The sequence below is a fragment of the Cyrtonyx montezumae genome, unplaced genomic scaffold (genome assembly GCF_038088225.1).
Source record: "Cyrtonyx montezumae isolate F1298 unplaced genomic scaffold, pur_monq_1.0 scaffold_13, whole genome shotgun sequence".
NCBI classification, from domain to species: Eukaryota; Metazoa; Chordata; class Aves; order Galliformes; family Odontophoridae; genus Cyrtonyx; species Cyrtonyx montezumae.
Window position 1 is genome coordinate 32,357,284 of NW_027071859.1, and position 16,345 is coordinate 32,373,628.

At 42.6% G+C, this 16,345-nt stretch overlaps 1 protein-coding gene across 1 annotated transcript; it reads left to right on the top strand.

Annotated features, from left to right (window-relative positions):
- The first annotated feature begins 1,543 nt into the window (after window positions 1-1,543).
- MRAP2 (melanocortin 2 receptor accessory protein 2) lies at window positions 1,544-12,171 on the top strand. Its single transcript, XM_065731151.1, has 3 exons — window positions 1,544-1,670; window positions 6,487-6,586; window positions 11,772-12,171. Exons 1-3 carry the CDS (start codon window positions 1,544-1,546, stop codon window positions 12,163-12,165), a joined length of 621 nt encoding a protein of 206 aa, XP_065587223.1. The 3' UTR covers window positions 12,166-12,171.
- The last annotated feature ends 4,174 nt before the right edge of the window (window positions 12,172-16,345 follow it).

The window sequence follows — 16,345 nt, forward strand, 5'->3', positions numbered from 1 at the left end:
CTGTTCTTTATACATGGCCCTCCTAGTGTTTGAGCAATGACCTTTACTTGCACACAGCTTTACTCAGTCTAATGGAATGACTGAAGTTTTGGCTGCTTTGAGTGACATGGGTACTTAAGAGACCTTTATTTTCTTCTTCTTTTTTTTTTCCTTCACGAAGCTTTATCTGGATTTGACTTTGTACTCTGAGAGATTTCCTTGTCCAGAGAACAACTAACTGCATTAGTTTTACAGACTGCATGAAGTCTTCACTCTGCTGGGTTTTGACTGAATGCAAAATTACCCGAAGCTCAATTTACCTTTAGAAAAGCACTGAACAGTTTCTTATGGAATGCTGTTTTATCATGAAGCTCAAATTAGATGTTCTGATTCCAGCTGCTGCAGCAAGTGTTTTGTGCAGAGATGTGCTCTTTTCTGATGTATGCAGGATTGTCAAATATTGTGAAAAATTAATTCTGAAAAATGCAGCTCCCTAGTGCAGTGCTGCGGTGTTGTAATGACAGAATGAATGTTGGGCTAATTTTGAGGCTAATAAGTGTTGGACTGCAGTTTTTTTTTGATCTATGGGAAAAATCAATGCTCTCTTACTTTCCTTCTCTAGTGGCACACTGAAACACTCCAACGCAGAAAAATCAAATCTGTGTTGGAAGGGACCTCTGGTGGTCATCTGGTCTGATCTCCTGCTCAAAGCATGTTCAGTTAAATCAGGTAAATTTTTCCACGTACCTAACTGAAATTTCCCATGTCTCAACTTGTACCTTTTGCCTCCTGCCCTGTTGTCCACCTCTGGGAGGAGTCTGGCCCAGTCTTCCCTCCACTCTCTGACTGTAACTTTGACTGTAGGGAACACTGAGGTCTCCCCTGAGCTTTCTCTTCTCCAGGCTGAGCAAACCCAGTTCCCTTGGCCTCTCGTGCATCCTGTGCTGCAGCTCCCTGACCGTTTTGGTGGCCCTCCACTAGAATTTCTCTTGCATACGTTCATGTCTTCCCATTTCTCAGGATATGATACCCCAGGTGCGGTCTCACTGGTGCTGAATAGAGAATGAGAAATGCTTCTCTTGATGCACTGGCTGCAGTTGTTCCTGTCACCTGAATTCTCCAGCTTGTCTAGGTCCTTCTGAATAGCAGTCTACCCTTCAGCCTTTTGTCAGTCCCCAGGTAATCCTCCGTGAACTTGCTGCCAGTGTGCTCTGACACACTGTCTAGCTCTTTAAGGAAGATGTGCAAGAGTATTAGCCCACCTCAGCCCTTGAGGGGGCCAGCTGGACTTTGTATGAATGATGTAACACTTTGAGCCTGGCATTCCACTCAGTTCTCACCACAGATTCTCATGGCAGCATTCATCCTAAACTGCCAAGGATGGTAGTCTTTGGGATTCAGTGTTTTTCAGCCATAAAAATTATATTCTGCTTTTCATACCTTGTATACTTACTGACATCTCTGTAAAGGTGTGATTCTCTCTAAAAATCAAAGATGGGTTAGAAATATGTATTCTTTACCAATGCATTTCCTATCCACAGGCATATGTTTATTTAGGTGTGAGATGTCTGACCTGAGGTTGATTTCTAACAGTACCTCCCAGCAGGCCTTGTCTAACTCTGATTACACCTGGGAGTATGAGTACTATGAGTATGGACCAGTGTCATTTGAAGGCCTGAAGGCTCATAAATGTAAGTTCAGTATGGATGCATTTTATTTCAGCTGTGCTTCCCCATCTTAAAGTTCCTGCTCTTCACTTAGAAGTGATTATTGTACTGAAATCTCTCCTATTTTTTTTTCAACCAATCATTTATTGGATTATTGTAAATTTTTCTGTCTTTCTGCTGGCTGCTTTCCTTATATATAGCAGTGCTTGAGTTTCTTGTCCTTATTAGGAATTCATTACTACTGAGGACTGTCTCACTTCTAGGAACTGTTTATAGCAGGAAGTGTTACACCCTGTTACTGTTTGCTCTGATCCTTGTTGTTCTGTCCCTGTTCCCATTAATGCAAAAAAGGCACTGGTGGGCAGCCTTACTGCTTTTGATTTTATTTACTAAAAATATGTTTCAGGCTTTCAGAGACTTCAAGAAGTGTCTTTTTCTGAAGAATTTTTTATTATTAGGAAATTCTTCATAGAACATTTGTGCTAAATTCAGTGTTGCACAAATGCGGAAGCTGTTTAATAACAGTACAAGTAAAAAGTGGAGAACAGAGGACAGAGAGACGAAAAATATGTGTAGAAGTGGAGAGGTCATTAAGCTAGTACAGGCTAGTGCACAACCAATGCCTAGTTTGAGCCTAGACAATAGCTTTGAGTTCTAGAAAATTCTTTGCTCAGAAACTAACTCAAAACTACGAGATGCAGTGCAAGCACTTTGCCAAAGAGAAGCAAACCATCTTATTCCACTGCTTCTGAGCTGAACACTCTGGACAAGTGTTTGAGCACCAGTCTTTGAAGTAGTGGAGAAGGATCCCCATCTGGTACTGGAGCACTGGTGCTGGGTGGGGTGCATTCTTCCTGCCTCATCACTATGGTGAGGATTCAGACTGGGGAGAAGGAGTACTTGCCATGGCAGTCAGTAGCCCAGGAAGGCCTGTCTGCCCTGCTTCTGCACAGCTGGGAGAGTCGGGAGGAACTTAGTGAAGTTCTTAACACGTCTGAAAGGCAACAACTAGAGCAGAAGTTGCTTTTTGGCCTGAATTGTACTTAACCTTTAAAATCCTTAGAGTTGGAAGGGATGTCTGAAGGTCATGAAGTCCAATTCCCCTGCAGTGAACAGTGGCACCGCAGCTAGATCAGGGCCTGATCCAGCCTCACCTTGACAATCTCCGGGGATGAGGCATCAGCCACAACACTAGGCAGCCTGTTCCAGTGCCTCAACACCCTCGCTGTGAAAGATTTTTTCCTTCTATCCAACCTAAACATACTCTCTTTGAGCTTGAAGGTGTACAACATCATCTTTTTAGCTCTGTGTGTCAGAGTGGAATGGGAGGAAAAAACACAAATGAGAGTTACCTCTGGGTTGGTGAAGGTCCAGTGGCAGACTGTACCTTGGATTGCCATTGAGCTGATTGCCATGCTGGGCGTGGTAGCTCAGTTTTACTGCCTGGTTGTGAAAAGCAGGAGGGTTCTGGACCACGCTTATTGTTGGGACAGAAAGAGCAACTGCTTTTAGGTGGAATGTGATATATTTATGAAAAAGAGGCTGACAGCAGTGTTGAATCAGTGACCTTTTACTGACATGTTGGAGTTGTGTTACTGCACGCATTCTCAAACAGGTTGATATTAATTTCATGAAACTGTGTGGGTAAATACATTCTTTGTCTGTTCTGCATATGTGATGACATATCCATAAGTTTCTTGTTCTAGATAATTCCAGCTGAGCTGGGCCTGCTGAGGAATTTGGAGGCAATTCAGACATTTAATTTAATAGAAATCCAAACCTGTGGAGGAAGTAGGAGAAGAGATTGTGTTAAGATTGCATTGTCATGGAGACTTTGAATACTGACAAGTCTTCCTTTTTTTTTTTTCTAACCACATAAGTCTTTGAAATCTCGTAACTTTTGGCATAGCTGTCTGCAAGGTGATTTTCAGTCTTCGCTGACAAAATCTTAACTTCTCTAGTGGCAGGCTTCACAAATGGCAGTGCTGGGGTTTTGTAGATGTAATCCCACTAAGAAATACTCAGTCTTCTTTGCCTGTGCTATTCTAAGTTTTGCTGTGATGGTTGAATCAGTGATTAAAAAAAAAATGGATGTGAAGGCAATGAGAAAGGCTCTGCTTTGGTGATCTGGCTTACAGTGTGAATTTAAAAGGATGCTGTCGACTCATCTGTTTGTTGTTCAGTGAGTTGTAATGAAGGCAAGGGAATAATGGCCTGAGCAGGTGGTGGGGAGGTGTGTAGTGCAGGCAGAAAATGTCTGTAGTGCCATCCACACAGAAAACACCAACTCGCCTGGTCTGAAAAGCAGGAGTGGCTGAGGGCCCTTCTTATTCTTCTGCCCTGAAATTAGAAAGGACCTCTAGTGGAATGGTCTTTGAATGCTGGTGGATGTATGAATATGAGTTCTACTGAAGTCTAGAAAGGAGTCTACAAGAAAGATGCTAGTCGAACTGGAGAAGGGATATTAATGTATGCCTGTAACTTATGCTGGAAAACTTAAAGGGGTGTGGACTCCAGTTTAGGTGATTCAGACTGCAGTGGCACATAGCTGCTGTAAAACATCGCTGGCCCCTCTTAAAGCAAGAGGTGTATGATTTCATTTCTGTTACACCAGGTATTTCAGCTGACTTGAGAGGGAGCTGCATTGTGCCAAGAGGTAAGGTGAATTCTGCAAGAGGCCAATTTGGGATTAACGTTGACCTTGCTATGGGGGAATAGAGGTTCCTAATAACTAAACATATAAAAAGGAATTCAGAAACTTGATTTTGGAAAGCAGGAAAAACTAGGTACAGTGATCAGTGGAGATAAGTGTTCACAAAGCAATCCAGTATACAGAAAACACTTTTTTTTTTAATAATATTAATAAGGTAAAATGCAAGATGCATCTTGAACCACTGAATACAGGCTAAACGAGCACGATTCTGAAACTGATTCAGGGTTCATAATGCACAGAATTGCAGAAATAAACTCTTACCATTATGCTTGGAGCTAAAAGGAGTATTCTAAACTTTGAAAAAGCGTGCTGGTTGTCAGCATGGGATGACTTTTTTGCCCAAATCTACTTTCTATTCATCATGCAGACCTATACTTGAATCACCCTTCAGTTTCTTTATAAAGATGTTGAGTGGGAAGGATGTGGAAGAGTATAGATGGAAAAAGCCTTGCAGTGAGAGACTTGAAACGTAACCTTCTTAGTGTACCAGAAAATGTGATTAAGGAGTGACTTGATTGTGATAAAGTATTTTCTCAGGGAGACGGTGTTGAGTCACAACAGGCACTTTTACTTCACAGAGAAAGATCAAATGATTTGAATTGATTTTATCATGGAAGATGTTTCACAGGGGGAGCATGATTAACCACTGGGGCCAAGTGGCAGGCAGGATAACCAAACTATGTTTTGGTTAAGGTGTGCTCTGCCTGCTGCAGTGGGGCAAGTGGATCTGTGAGGTTCAATAGTTGCTGGGAAATGAGAGGTTGTTCTGATTGAGACTTTCCTCTGGCATGCCCACATGTTAATATTTTGAACTTTACAGTGAAAGTTTTGCATATTTGCATAAACTGAAAATATCTGACTGAAGGACAAGTGAAACAGCAGCTGCAGGCTGTGGGTCTTGGACCACCCCACATTTTGGCTTTGTGCTCTGTAGCTTCGGGCTACGCTTACCAGCTGATTGCTGTATGGAAATATTTGTCTCACCTGTGTCATCTCTTAATCCCAAATGTACCTAAATGTTTTGAGATTTGTTCAGAAGCAGCTTTAGGTCTTCCTTGAACTTGTAAGTGGACCTAGATATGTGTTATGTAGTGCTGGTGATTTATGTGCAGGTCCATTTGCTATAAATGAGAACAGAAAGTACATTTTCTGCATATGGACAAATCCTCCCCCCCATTTTAGGGAAGCCCAGGCAGAAGCTATAGCAAGCTGGTTGATCTGTGTGTGGGATAAGAAACAATGGGCTTTTATTAGAGCAGGAGATGCCTAATTGGACATAGGAAAACAGTAATAATAGCATTTGGGTTAGGCTGCTGGTCTGGAACCTTCCTCATGAAGGTTTTTTAATGGTCTAGACAGCTATTTCTCTAGAATGAGTTAATTATGTTTTATCTTGCCATGAGGCAGGAAGGAATGTACTGCGTTACTTCTAAGAGGCTGCCTTTCAGGATAACAGTAAGACTGCATCTGTATGAGGCTATTGCATTGGTGTCTTCCTGTTAATTGATTTTTGTTTGCTTTTTTTTTTTTTTGGGGGGGGGGTCCAGATTTATTTGACTCCTTTGAAACTGTGTTACAGTTTTCCGTATGAAAGCCAGAAACTCAAAAACTAAATGTTAATTGTTGAGATTTGTTATTTTAGAAGCCTTTATTTAACCACTGAAAGAAAGCAAAATCTTCCTGGGCCTAAGGGATCCATCAAAAACTGGAAGCCTTGTGATCTCAGAAGAGAAATCATTCAGAATAACAGGAGCTCTGTGCAACAGGGACAGAGGTTTTTACTGAAAATCAAATAATCCTCTTGTCTGTGTCCTAGTACTAAAACTGTTTCTAAAGCAATGCTTGGACATCAGCCAGACATAACAAAGGGAGCTGCTCTTAGTTTAATAATAAGGAGAATCCAGCCCCTTCCCTCATGTAGTTTGTCTAGACATAACTAAAATACAGGCTAAGAAGGAGGGCTTCGGTGGCAGTTTTCTGTTTAAAAACAAAAGTCAATCTGATCATCCTTCCCCTTTTTTCAGCCAGTAATGAGATGCAAAACCTTTTGTAATTTGCAGTCAAACTGCAAACTTTCTGCACGTGTGGGTGAAATACTGATCATATTGTTTTCTCTTTTTTTGGCAGATTCCATTGTGATTGGATTTTGGGTCGGTCTTGCAGTTTTTGTCATCTTCATGTTCTTTGTCCTGACCCTGCTGACAAAGACAGGAGCTCCACATCAAGAGTGAGTCTGAAAAGCGAATGTGGCAACTCTGGAGTTCAGCAGTCCATGAGCAACCAGCAGCAGTGCCGATGTTGCACTGGATCAGTGCTGCCTTCTCTGCTCTGTTCTTAGGAAAGAATCACAGAATTGTCGGGATTGGAAGGGGCCTCTAGAGGTCATGGAGTCCAACCCCCTGCCAAAGCAGCTCCCTAGCCCAGGTTGCATAGGTTGGTCCTGAATGTCTCCAGAGAAGGAGACTCCACCACCTCTCTGTGCAGCTGTGCCAGTGCTCCATCTGTGAAGAAGTTCCCATGCACATTTGTGCAGAACTTCCTGTGTTTTAGTTTGTGGCCGTATCACCATGCACTGCTGAGAAGAGTCCAGCCTCGTCCCTTTGCCTCCCATTCCTTAGATATTTATAGATGTGAATCAGATCCCCTCTGAGTCTTCTTTTTTTGAGGCTGAACAGACCCTGGTCTCTCAGCCTTTCCTCGTAAGAGAGGAGTTCCACACCCTTTATCATCTTTGTAGCCCTCTGCTGGGCTCTTTCAAGGAGATCCCTGTCTTTATTGTCCCGGGGAGCCCAGAACTGGACACAATACTCCAGGTGAGGCCTCACCAGGGCAGAATAGAGGGGGAAGACCACCTCCCTCGACCTGCTGGCCACGCTCTTTTTAATACACCCCAGGATGCCACTGGCTCTCTTGGCCACCAGGGCACACCGCTGGCTCATGGGCAACCTGTCGTCCACCAGGACACCCAGGTCCCTCTCCTCAGAGCTCCTCTCCAGCAGGTCATCCCCCAACCTGTACCAGTGCATGCAGTTATTCCTTCCTAGGTGCAAGACTCTACACTTGCTCTTGTTAAACCTCATCTGGTTAGGCTGCTGTATGTCTTTATTTAAAATATTTTTTGTTCCAAGTGTTTGTAGGAGAGCAATTTTATAAAAGTATATGTTAATGCATTCTCTATTTAGCAAGTAGTTCATAGACACACAGTGAAGAGGATGAAATTGCCGCATGTATGCCCTTCAAGGCTGAAAGAAAGTCAGTGGGTAGGCTGCCAACCACACATGGCTTTAGATGACTGTTCCCCAGACAACTGGGGTCATTCAGAGTAGGCTTACCTTATGGTGGAGAGTGGAGCAGAGAAACGTGGCTATTGGCAGCGTGGATACAAATAAAATGCCACACAGACACTAACTTAAGAAAGCTGCAGTCTGGAAGATTTTATATGTTTACATTCGAGTCCAAAATGTGGGTATTGTTTGCATTTGCAAGATGTTCCCTAGCCCTGTAGCTCACCAAGCCTCCAGGTGTCTCAGTTTCTGCTGAAAAATTGCAGATGCTGTAGACCAGATCCAGCTCCATACTTCTTAACACCAGAGTCCTCTTAGTCACAATCTTAAGTCTTTTTCCACTTCCTTGTGACTGCTAAGTATGTGCAGACCATGTCCTGGCTGAGCCATTTACCTGGAAGTCTCATACTTAGAGCAGTTGTGCAGCTTGCAGCTGCCAGTATCCTATCTGAACTCGCATCTCTTCCTTTCAGGCTTGCTTCTCATTGAGTAGAAACAAAAAGGCTTGCTGGAGGATGAGGTGGCTTGCAGGCACGTAGCAATCATGAGAAGCTGATTGTGAGAGGCCATTGTCTGTGGTTATCACAGAAGCAGCATGCCTTTCTTTGCCTTTCGAGGACTGTGCACTGTTTAGTGGTAATGCAGGCTGTGTCTGAAAGCTTGTGTTAGCACATCTCTAGAGGCAGGTCCGTGTTAGGGAAGACCTGCAAGCATTGTGAGCTCCTGTGCATTGTTGCTTCTGTGAGGAGGAAGCGGAGGCATAAGAATTCAGCTTTCCAGAGCTGACTTGCTGCATTTTGTAGCTGGTATTTTTGCTTTCCTTCTGCATTATTTCAAGAAAAAAAATAAAGCCACACCATGCTCCCAAAGATACTTAACTTATGTAAATATTGGTGCACTGTCTTTTCCCTGGCGATCTTTTTTTCTTTGCTAAACATCCAAATCTGTAACTCGTGTGCACAACGGGACTGGAAGCAATGAAGTCAAATACATGATAATTAGAATTTTACATAGGTTTTTGTCAAAATGGTTGTATGCTTTTAAAAGCAGACTTGGGGGTAGCAGAGGGCTGCTTGGTATCTTCTGCATTTCTCCTTTCTTCATCAGTATTCTCAGAACAGGCTGTCCAGAGGGTGTGTGAAACCTCCATCTTCAGTCAGCTTCTGTGTCCAGAGGAACACTCAGGCAACCTGAGCTTGTCCAAGGCCATGGACTCAAGACCTCCAGAGTTCCCTTCCAGTCTACATCTTCATGCTTCTCTTCAGCTGTTGAGCAGACCTCAGTCAATTCCTTTCTACATGTATTTTTAAATCCCTTTGCAGCCCTGAGAGATATGTGCTTGAATATTTTCCCACTTACTACATCCGCTAAATTGGCACTTCTGACAAATTTGAGCACTGTTTTTATTTTTATTTTTTTATATTTGATATTGATAGCCTACTGTGTATGGTACCGCAAATAGTGCATCCAGAAATAAGCTAAGAGTGGTGAATGCCTCTGATGATTCTTGGTTTTGCTACACGTATATAAAGACTGGAGAGTATAAATACCTGCCTGCAAAGACAAGATAGACTGTGGGTTTGTTTTGCCTGCATCTTCCATCTTTAGAACTGGCTAGATTCTTCGTGACTCATTGTTTCATTTGTGGGCTGCCTTGCAGCTGTCCTTAAGAAATAGTTATTAATGGGATCCCTGGGTCTCAGGAGGAAGCCATCCTGATTGATGGACATGTCTCTGACTTCAGTAAGTCAATTTGGCTGTTCTTTAAAGTAACGTTAACGTGAGAGATAAATGTAACTGGATTCAGATGGATGGATCCAAAATAGATCACTGACTTTTCTAGTAATATGCTTTCCTTGGTTCAGTATAAAGGGGTATGATAGCATGCTTTTTAAAATTACACAGGATGTTCAGGTTTGGATTCATTCTCAGCCCAGGGGAAAAGGTTCAGGGCATGGATGAGGAGAGGCAGAAATGTAATTAGTTACAGGAATTACGCCTTTAGCACTTACCTTTTGTTCACTTGCATTAGTAGGTGCACAATCCTAGCTTGTGCAAAAAAGAAAAAAAGCTTTTTTTTCAGTATTTCTGCTTAATGCTCCATCCAGCAACCAGAGCCTGGCATGGCAGGCTGGAAAATTCCCTGAAGGGAGCTTAGTTCCCTGTGTTATTCATTGGCAACTGCTCGTTTTGAGTGTTATTTTCACTAAGTCTGATGCTCAAGATGCCTGGCATTCCCCATCTTGCTCTTGTTGACAACTTCTGGGACTCAGAATCCTTTTGGCCCAAATACCGCAGTAGGGATTTGGTGCCGAAGTAGTTGTTCTCACTGCTGTGGTCCCTATAGGATTATGCTCTATAATAAGTTCTCAAAATTTTGGTCATTTTAACATTTATCTGCATCTTCTATTCATCCACTGAGACCAGGTTGCTGTTGCCAGTCCTGGGTGCCCTTCTGTGCAGTGAGCCTTTACACCTTCACAGCTTTCTGGAATAAGAAAATAATAGGAATAAAAGAATTTCCATGACTGTGAACTAGCTTTCTTCCTAACTCATTTCTTTGTAAGCTTATAATATTTGTTCTTTATGTGTTTGCTTCACTCTGTCACAAAACCATATAAGCAATTCACGTTCAGATAGGTGCCTTATAAATTCATAACTGCAGTCATCTGTTCCAAAGGCTACTGCAGCATTATTCCTTCCAGTTTGGCTCCTGCTGTGTTCAGAGTAGATTATTATTTATCTACTCTGACGTCTTACATCAGTTTAAAAATTATATTGCTTCTACATTTTTCACTTTGAAATGTAGAATGAACTGACACTGTCTCCACCAACTATAGTGCTGTTGTTTCGAAGTCACAGAATCACAGAACTGTAGGGGTTGGAAGGGACCTCCAGAGATCATGGAGTCCAACCCCCTGCCAGAGCAACTCCCTAGCCCAGGTTGCACAGGTAGGCGTCCAGGCGGGTCTTGAATATCTCCCAAGTCTAACATAAGTGCTTTTGTTAGGCTCTAAATCTCACATCACGTAATGGAAAGTAAATTAGCATTTGGGCAGAAGGGACCTCTTTGCTTAACTCTGAGTGAAAGACTGATGGTGAGCATCTGAACTTGAAGGTTTTAGGGATGGATCTGTGAATGTGCCAGACGAGGCTTTCAGAAGCCTGTAGCATTTAACTCTTCCAGCAGACTCTAGAGTGTTCACTTTGTGTTTCTCTCTAAGTGTTGTGTGCATCTTTAGGAGTCCAAATATTTGGCTTCAGTGCCATCTGCTACTTGTTCACATCTAAATGGTATAATTCAGTAATGCTTACTTGTCAAAATGGTAATATCCTGAGAATGTTTTTATTTTTCACTACTCATCTCTGAAAGTCTTTACAGCCTTTCAGATGCAAATAACTTGCTTTTTGTGATGACAGCATATAAAGCCCGACAGAGAATGTATTGCTATCTGTAAAGCTTCATCATCTAGCTGGAGCTTTCCTCACCCCTAGCTGTTGATAGCTTCTCACAAATCTACGTAGACTGCGGCTGTTCTGCACTAATGCTTTTAGAAAAGAGAGATGTCAAGGCGTCTTTCCCAGGCTATGTTTCTGTATTTTTAAGTCACCCAGTCTTTATAGCACTCTTCTAGTTTGGAAAGCTGAATGTCAGTGGCTGTGGTCAGAGTGAGAGGCAGTTTGATATCTAGACAACTGACCACCCAAATTACATCTTTAGTGACTGCAGCGTTACCTGTGTCTGAAAAGTTCCTGCTATCAAAGGATCATTCTCGAAGTATTCTCTAAAACGTTTCTTTTAAACTTCCACTGCTCGCCCTAAGAGGAAATTCTGTAGAGTTCTGAGCTCACTCAGTGATCTGATTATTGACTTACACTGATGTCTAGGAGTGCCATTAATAAGTGCTGGCATTGGTAACTTATTCCCATGGAAAATTACCCCTCAAATCAAGGCTTACAGGAGCTTCAGGTGAAAACAATTAACAATGCTGGCTTGTAACTCTCATAGATGAAGCTGAGGGTTTACTTCCTTCCTGGTCGTAATGGCTGCTGAAACTAGATTTGCTGTTAAGAATGCCAGTGAGTCTAAATTCATGGTCTCACTGTAGGTTGTTTTATTTTCTCTAGGAATACAGAATCTTCTGGAAAAAGATTTCGGATGAATAGCTTTGTGGCAGATTTTGGAAGACCTCTGGAGTCGGAGAGAGTCTTTTCTCGACAACTAGCTGAAGAGTCTCGGTCGCTTTTCCATTTCTGCATTAATGAAGTGGAACACCTAGACAAAGCACAGCAAAGTCAGAAAGGTCCGGACCTAGAGAGTAATATCCACTTCCAGGAAGTTTCCAGGAGCAGTGGAACGCTGGAGGAGGACCTAAATTGTCTTACAAAATTTAACATTCCTAACTTCGTGAACACTGAGCAGAGTTGTTCACTGGGTGAGGATGATCTGCTCATCTCAGAGCCACCTAGAGTTTCAGAAAGCAAAATGACCGTGCCATCTTCCCATCGGATCCTTGACTGAAAATTCCTGCAGGTAAAAATTCCTGGCTTTGTCCAATTGGAAGCCCTTCTCCGCCTTCTAGCTATTTTGGTAGGAGGTATTTCAGGCATGGTTTTTTTTTTTTTTTTTTACTGTATATATGAATGGCTGTGCTGACAGAACAGTCCACACGACAATTAAAACACTGAATGCTTAATTCCAGTGCCTCCTGTGCTCTAACCCTCTTGTCTGGCGTTAAGTTTTCTTCCTGTTGGGTGGTTTGGTTTTTTGGTGGCGTTTTGGATTTGGTTTTGGTTTTAAATGACTGCCTACTTCCTCCAGCTTCTGAAGATACCATAATCTGTGGGGACTGTGAAAGCTGGAGACTGTTTCCGGGGATGACCAAAAAACTGTAAGCCCAAATTGAAGCTGAAGCAATTACTAAGCAGGCAGCACTTGGGGTGGTTCAGCAGCTTCTGCCAATCCCAGAAGGACATCTGAAACAGAGCAGAACAGCGGACACCTGCATGGTATTAACTGCTCCTTCTAACTGCTACCTGCTTTTAGGTACAGGTGAGACCCAATGAGCAACCTTACTGAGGGAGTTATCTTGTATATGAAATGGATCAGTTACAGTGTTTACAAACTGCTGCCACCACCTGCTGCTGCCTAGGAAAAGCAAATTGAGACCTGCAGTTACAGTACTTCAGTGTGACATTCTGTCAGCTGCTCAGTGGTGCCCTGAAACCACTGTTCCACACATGTGAACGTGATCTGTATTGATGTGAGCTTCCAGTAAGTGCCGAATTCAACTGCTAAATCACAGAAAATGGGATAAAAAATATTCTTCTGTTGCCATGTGATTTAACATGCCACGACTGTCGTTTCTTTTGCATGTAAGTTGTGCTTTGCTTCATGCTTTTCAGCTATAGGAACTGTCCTTTTTTGGCTGGCCAGCCAGTGAAGGGCTGCAGGGAGGCTCTGAGCTGGTCTGAGGTGGACTTGAAAGCCTGACTGTACTTGTTCCATCTTTCTGTAGCCAGCTGGGGTGGTATTGCAGCCACAGCTGTTTTCCCAGGTAAGGGTTTGTAAGGCAAACGAATATACATCATTTCAATCCTTGTGTATCTTCTTTAGAGAAGGAATAAGGTTCTGAACCTCAGCCATTACTACACTTTTGGACTGCTTTCCTGCAGGGTTGGTTAACTAACAGCCAAATAGCTTTAAGAGCAGATTTGCTGAGTGCGTTGTAACAGTGCTTTGCAGGAAGCTCCTAATTCACATCAGACTAGGGAAGTTGAGATCATTTGCCTAACTAAGTTTTTTTGGAAGTAATTTGCTTTTTATGTAACATCTTTCTGTCCCAGAGGAAATGTTACTGCCGATGGATTGCTTAGACACATTCAAATGAATTCAGTATTCTCCTTCCATGACAAATAGTGAGAAAAAGAAAGGGTTGTGCACTTAAGTAGAGGAGGAGGGGGAACCTCCCATTTTTCATCTCCTGTGCCTTCATTACAGCCCACCTACACCTACGTTTTGCCGCTTTCAAATGTCATTTTTTTGCACCGTATTCTTGCATGCTAAGTAGGGATCATGGTTAAAGCAAAGCAGAGATGTGATGTATTGTTTGCCTTTACCACACTTTGAAAACAGAAACGCTGCTTAAGTAAGGAAAAACGTGTGCAAAAGCAATTATCCATCTCCTTGGCTATTGAGAAATGAAGCTTACTTTGAAAGCATTTAAAACTACATATCAGTCATGCAGGCTTCACTCTAGTAAAAGCAAAACTTGCTCTTCACTGTAGTCTAACTGAAGCTTTTCTTCTCCCTCCTTGAATCTTCAAATCTCAGGTGCAGAACTGCTACTGCTGGAGAGAATGCTGACACAATGCCTGGATTTGGGTATTTAATCAAATGACCCAAGGGCTAATGCCAGCTGAGTTTGCTACACCACTGAACTGTATTCTTGGTGCCCTTCTGAAGCACGTGTTAACCATGTGGGGTAATTAAGCATTCGGTTCCTGCTTCTGTTACTCTACTTTTTCATCTTGCCACCCTTCTGTATTTATTATGTCCTCACACTCCTTCTTCCAGGAGAACAGCTTGGCAGCCTCCCTCATAGGGGAGGACACTGGTACAATAATCAGCATCTTTTCCCCAAAAATCACCATCAGGCAAAGGAAGATGTGTTGAGGGGGGTCATTGTGCACAAGGAGTTCTCACAATTCAGTGGTGCACCTTAGATTCTGCTAGGACAGAGTTGTTTTTCTTCATAGTGTCTGCGATGATACCGTGCTTTGGTTTAAGGAAAAAAAACATGCAGACAACATGCAGGTGCCTCCAGCTGTTGCCCAGCAGTGCTGTACAGAGCCATGGCTGTTCCAGTTTGCTCAGCTTCTTGTACTGCTGTACCAGCAAAGGAGCTGGGGGGCCCCAAAGAGCTGGGAGGTGACAGGATCAGGACAGCTGACCTCAACTGGCTGGATGGATATTTCATATAAAGGGACGTGGTTTACTGTGGAAAGCCTTTTGGCTTACCTGAGCTGCACTGAGTGAAGGGGAGGTGTCTTGGACCACAAACAGGTAGGCTGCTCTGAAAATAATTATTTCCACATAAGTAATATAAGTAATATTTATAATTAATTATAATAAGTAATATTTATTTCCACATAAGTACAACTGATACAAAACACACAATAATGCCAGTTGTTAGAGCCAATTCTCAGCTGTAGAAAGCTCTTTTTCAACACAGTCACCACCATTATCTCTGCATTTTTTTGCCAACAATGAACAAGAGCCTGCGTGCCATGCTCATAAACATCTGCACCAGCAGAAGTGACCCACTGTCACCACTGCTGAAACGTATCACACTGCCTCACTGTGCTCACATCCACTGTTTGCTCTCAGCAAGTGTCAGTGAATATCAATGGATGCCATTTTTCCCCACGTGGAGGTATTCAGTGCCGCACCTTTGCTTCAATTCACACTTTGATGTCAGACTCCATGTTGTCAGACCATTTCTTTGCTGCTGTCTGTCACACAGCAACAAAATGTAATGAAGTACTGGTGGGAAGGTTCAACCTCTGCTTCCATACCACCACCATCTGCCTCTTTCATCATGGGCCAACATAATAAAATTGGAGGTATTACATTCAGAGCAGCCCACATAAAGTATAGAACATAGTTAATAAAACATTAATTTTTAATATTATTTATTAAAACATAACATAAAACAGGAGGGCAACACAACCATAAAAATACTGGAATATTTGACCTTGTTTTTGTGAAACTAATGCAAGAGCCTGGCATGAGGGCAGTGGTTTTGACTCTTAGTGAACTCTCAGGGTGTTCAGTAGAGATTTTTGATAGAATTTTACTCCTTCCGTGCTACATCCTTGAAAACAGTTCCTCACAAATGTGTGCACGGCCAAACAGCAATGACATGAATAAGGCAGACTGTGAAGTGAGGGGTATTTCTTCCCCCTAAGCGAGGACTGACTTGGAAATACACCAAAAGAATGAGAATGTTTCAGCAGTCTTGAAAGCTACTCTCCAATTCCTTTGTCAGAACGGGCAGCACAGCTGCCTATTTTTCACTGTTCGTGGGGCTGTGTTTAGCCAGTGTATCAAAATGGCTAATGCAATGAGCCATAACTTCAGCTGGCTTAGCACCATGCCCTGGTTTCAGCCCAGATGGGGCTAATAGTGCACTGCTGTTTGGTCAGCCCTGAGTGATAGACAAGCCTAGGCAAAAGCACATAGGCACAGGCAGTAATTTTCTGGTATAATTGGTACTATTTGTGGTTTCATGCACATGCTTCACTTAGTCAAAATGCGTGGTTTACTGCTGGTCCTTAAAGTGTGACATAGATACATACAACCCTGAACAATTTCGCTTTTGACTTCAATCTTAGCTTCATAAAATAAAACCGATGATACAAAATACAGCGTAAAATGCACAGAGTTACAGGACAGAAGCTCAGGAGGACAGCCCCGCCTTTAGTTTGTCTTTGCCCTAAATATAGATGGTTGAGCAAAAAAATCTCAGTATGCATGCTATGCACTTTTTAAGGACTTGCAGTGCTGTCAAACTCAGAATTTACTGATTTTATTGTTCACAAATCTTACCAGAGGATCTCATGCCCTACTGCTTGAAAACGCTGGTAACACCAGACACTAAAAACACAACCAAACGTATTACTGAAGTTGTTTGAAAAGG

What these genes read in the sequence shown, in the direction of transcription:
- MRAP2 (XM_065731151.1), top strand. Translation starts at nt 1,544, where the DNA reads ATGTCTGACCTGAGGTTGATTTCTAACAGTACCTCCCAGCAGGCCTTG. An exon ending in AGGCCTGAAGGCTCATAAAT is followed by an intron (nt 1,671 to 6,486) that starts GTAAGTTCAGTA and finishes TTTTTTTGGCAG; the next exon opens with ATTCCATTGTGATTGGATTT. An exon ending in ACAGGAGCTCCACATCAAGA is followed by an intron (nt 6,587 to 11,771) that starts GTGAGTCTGAAA and finishes TATTTTCTCTAG; the next exon opens with GAATACAGAATCTTCTGGAA.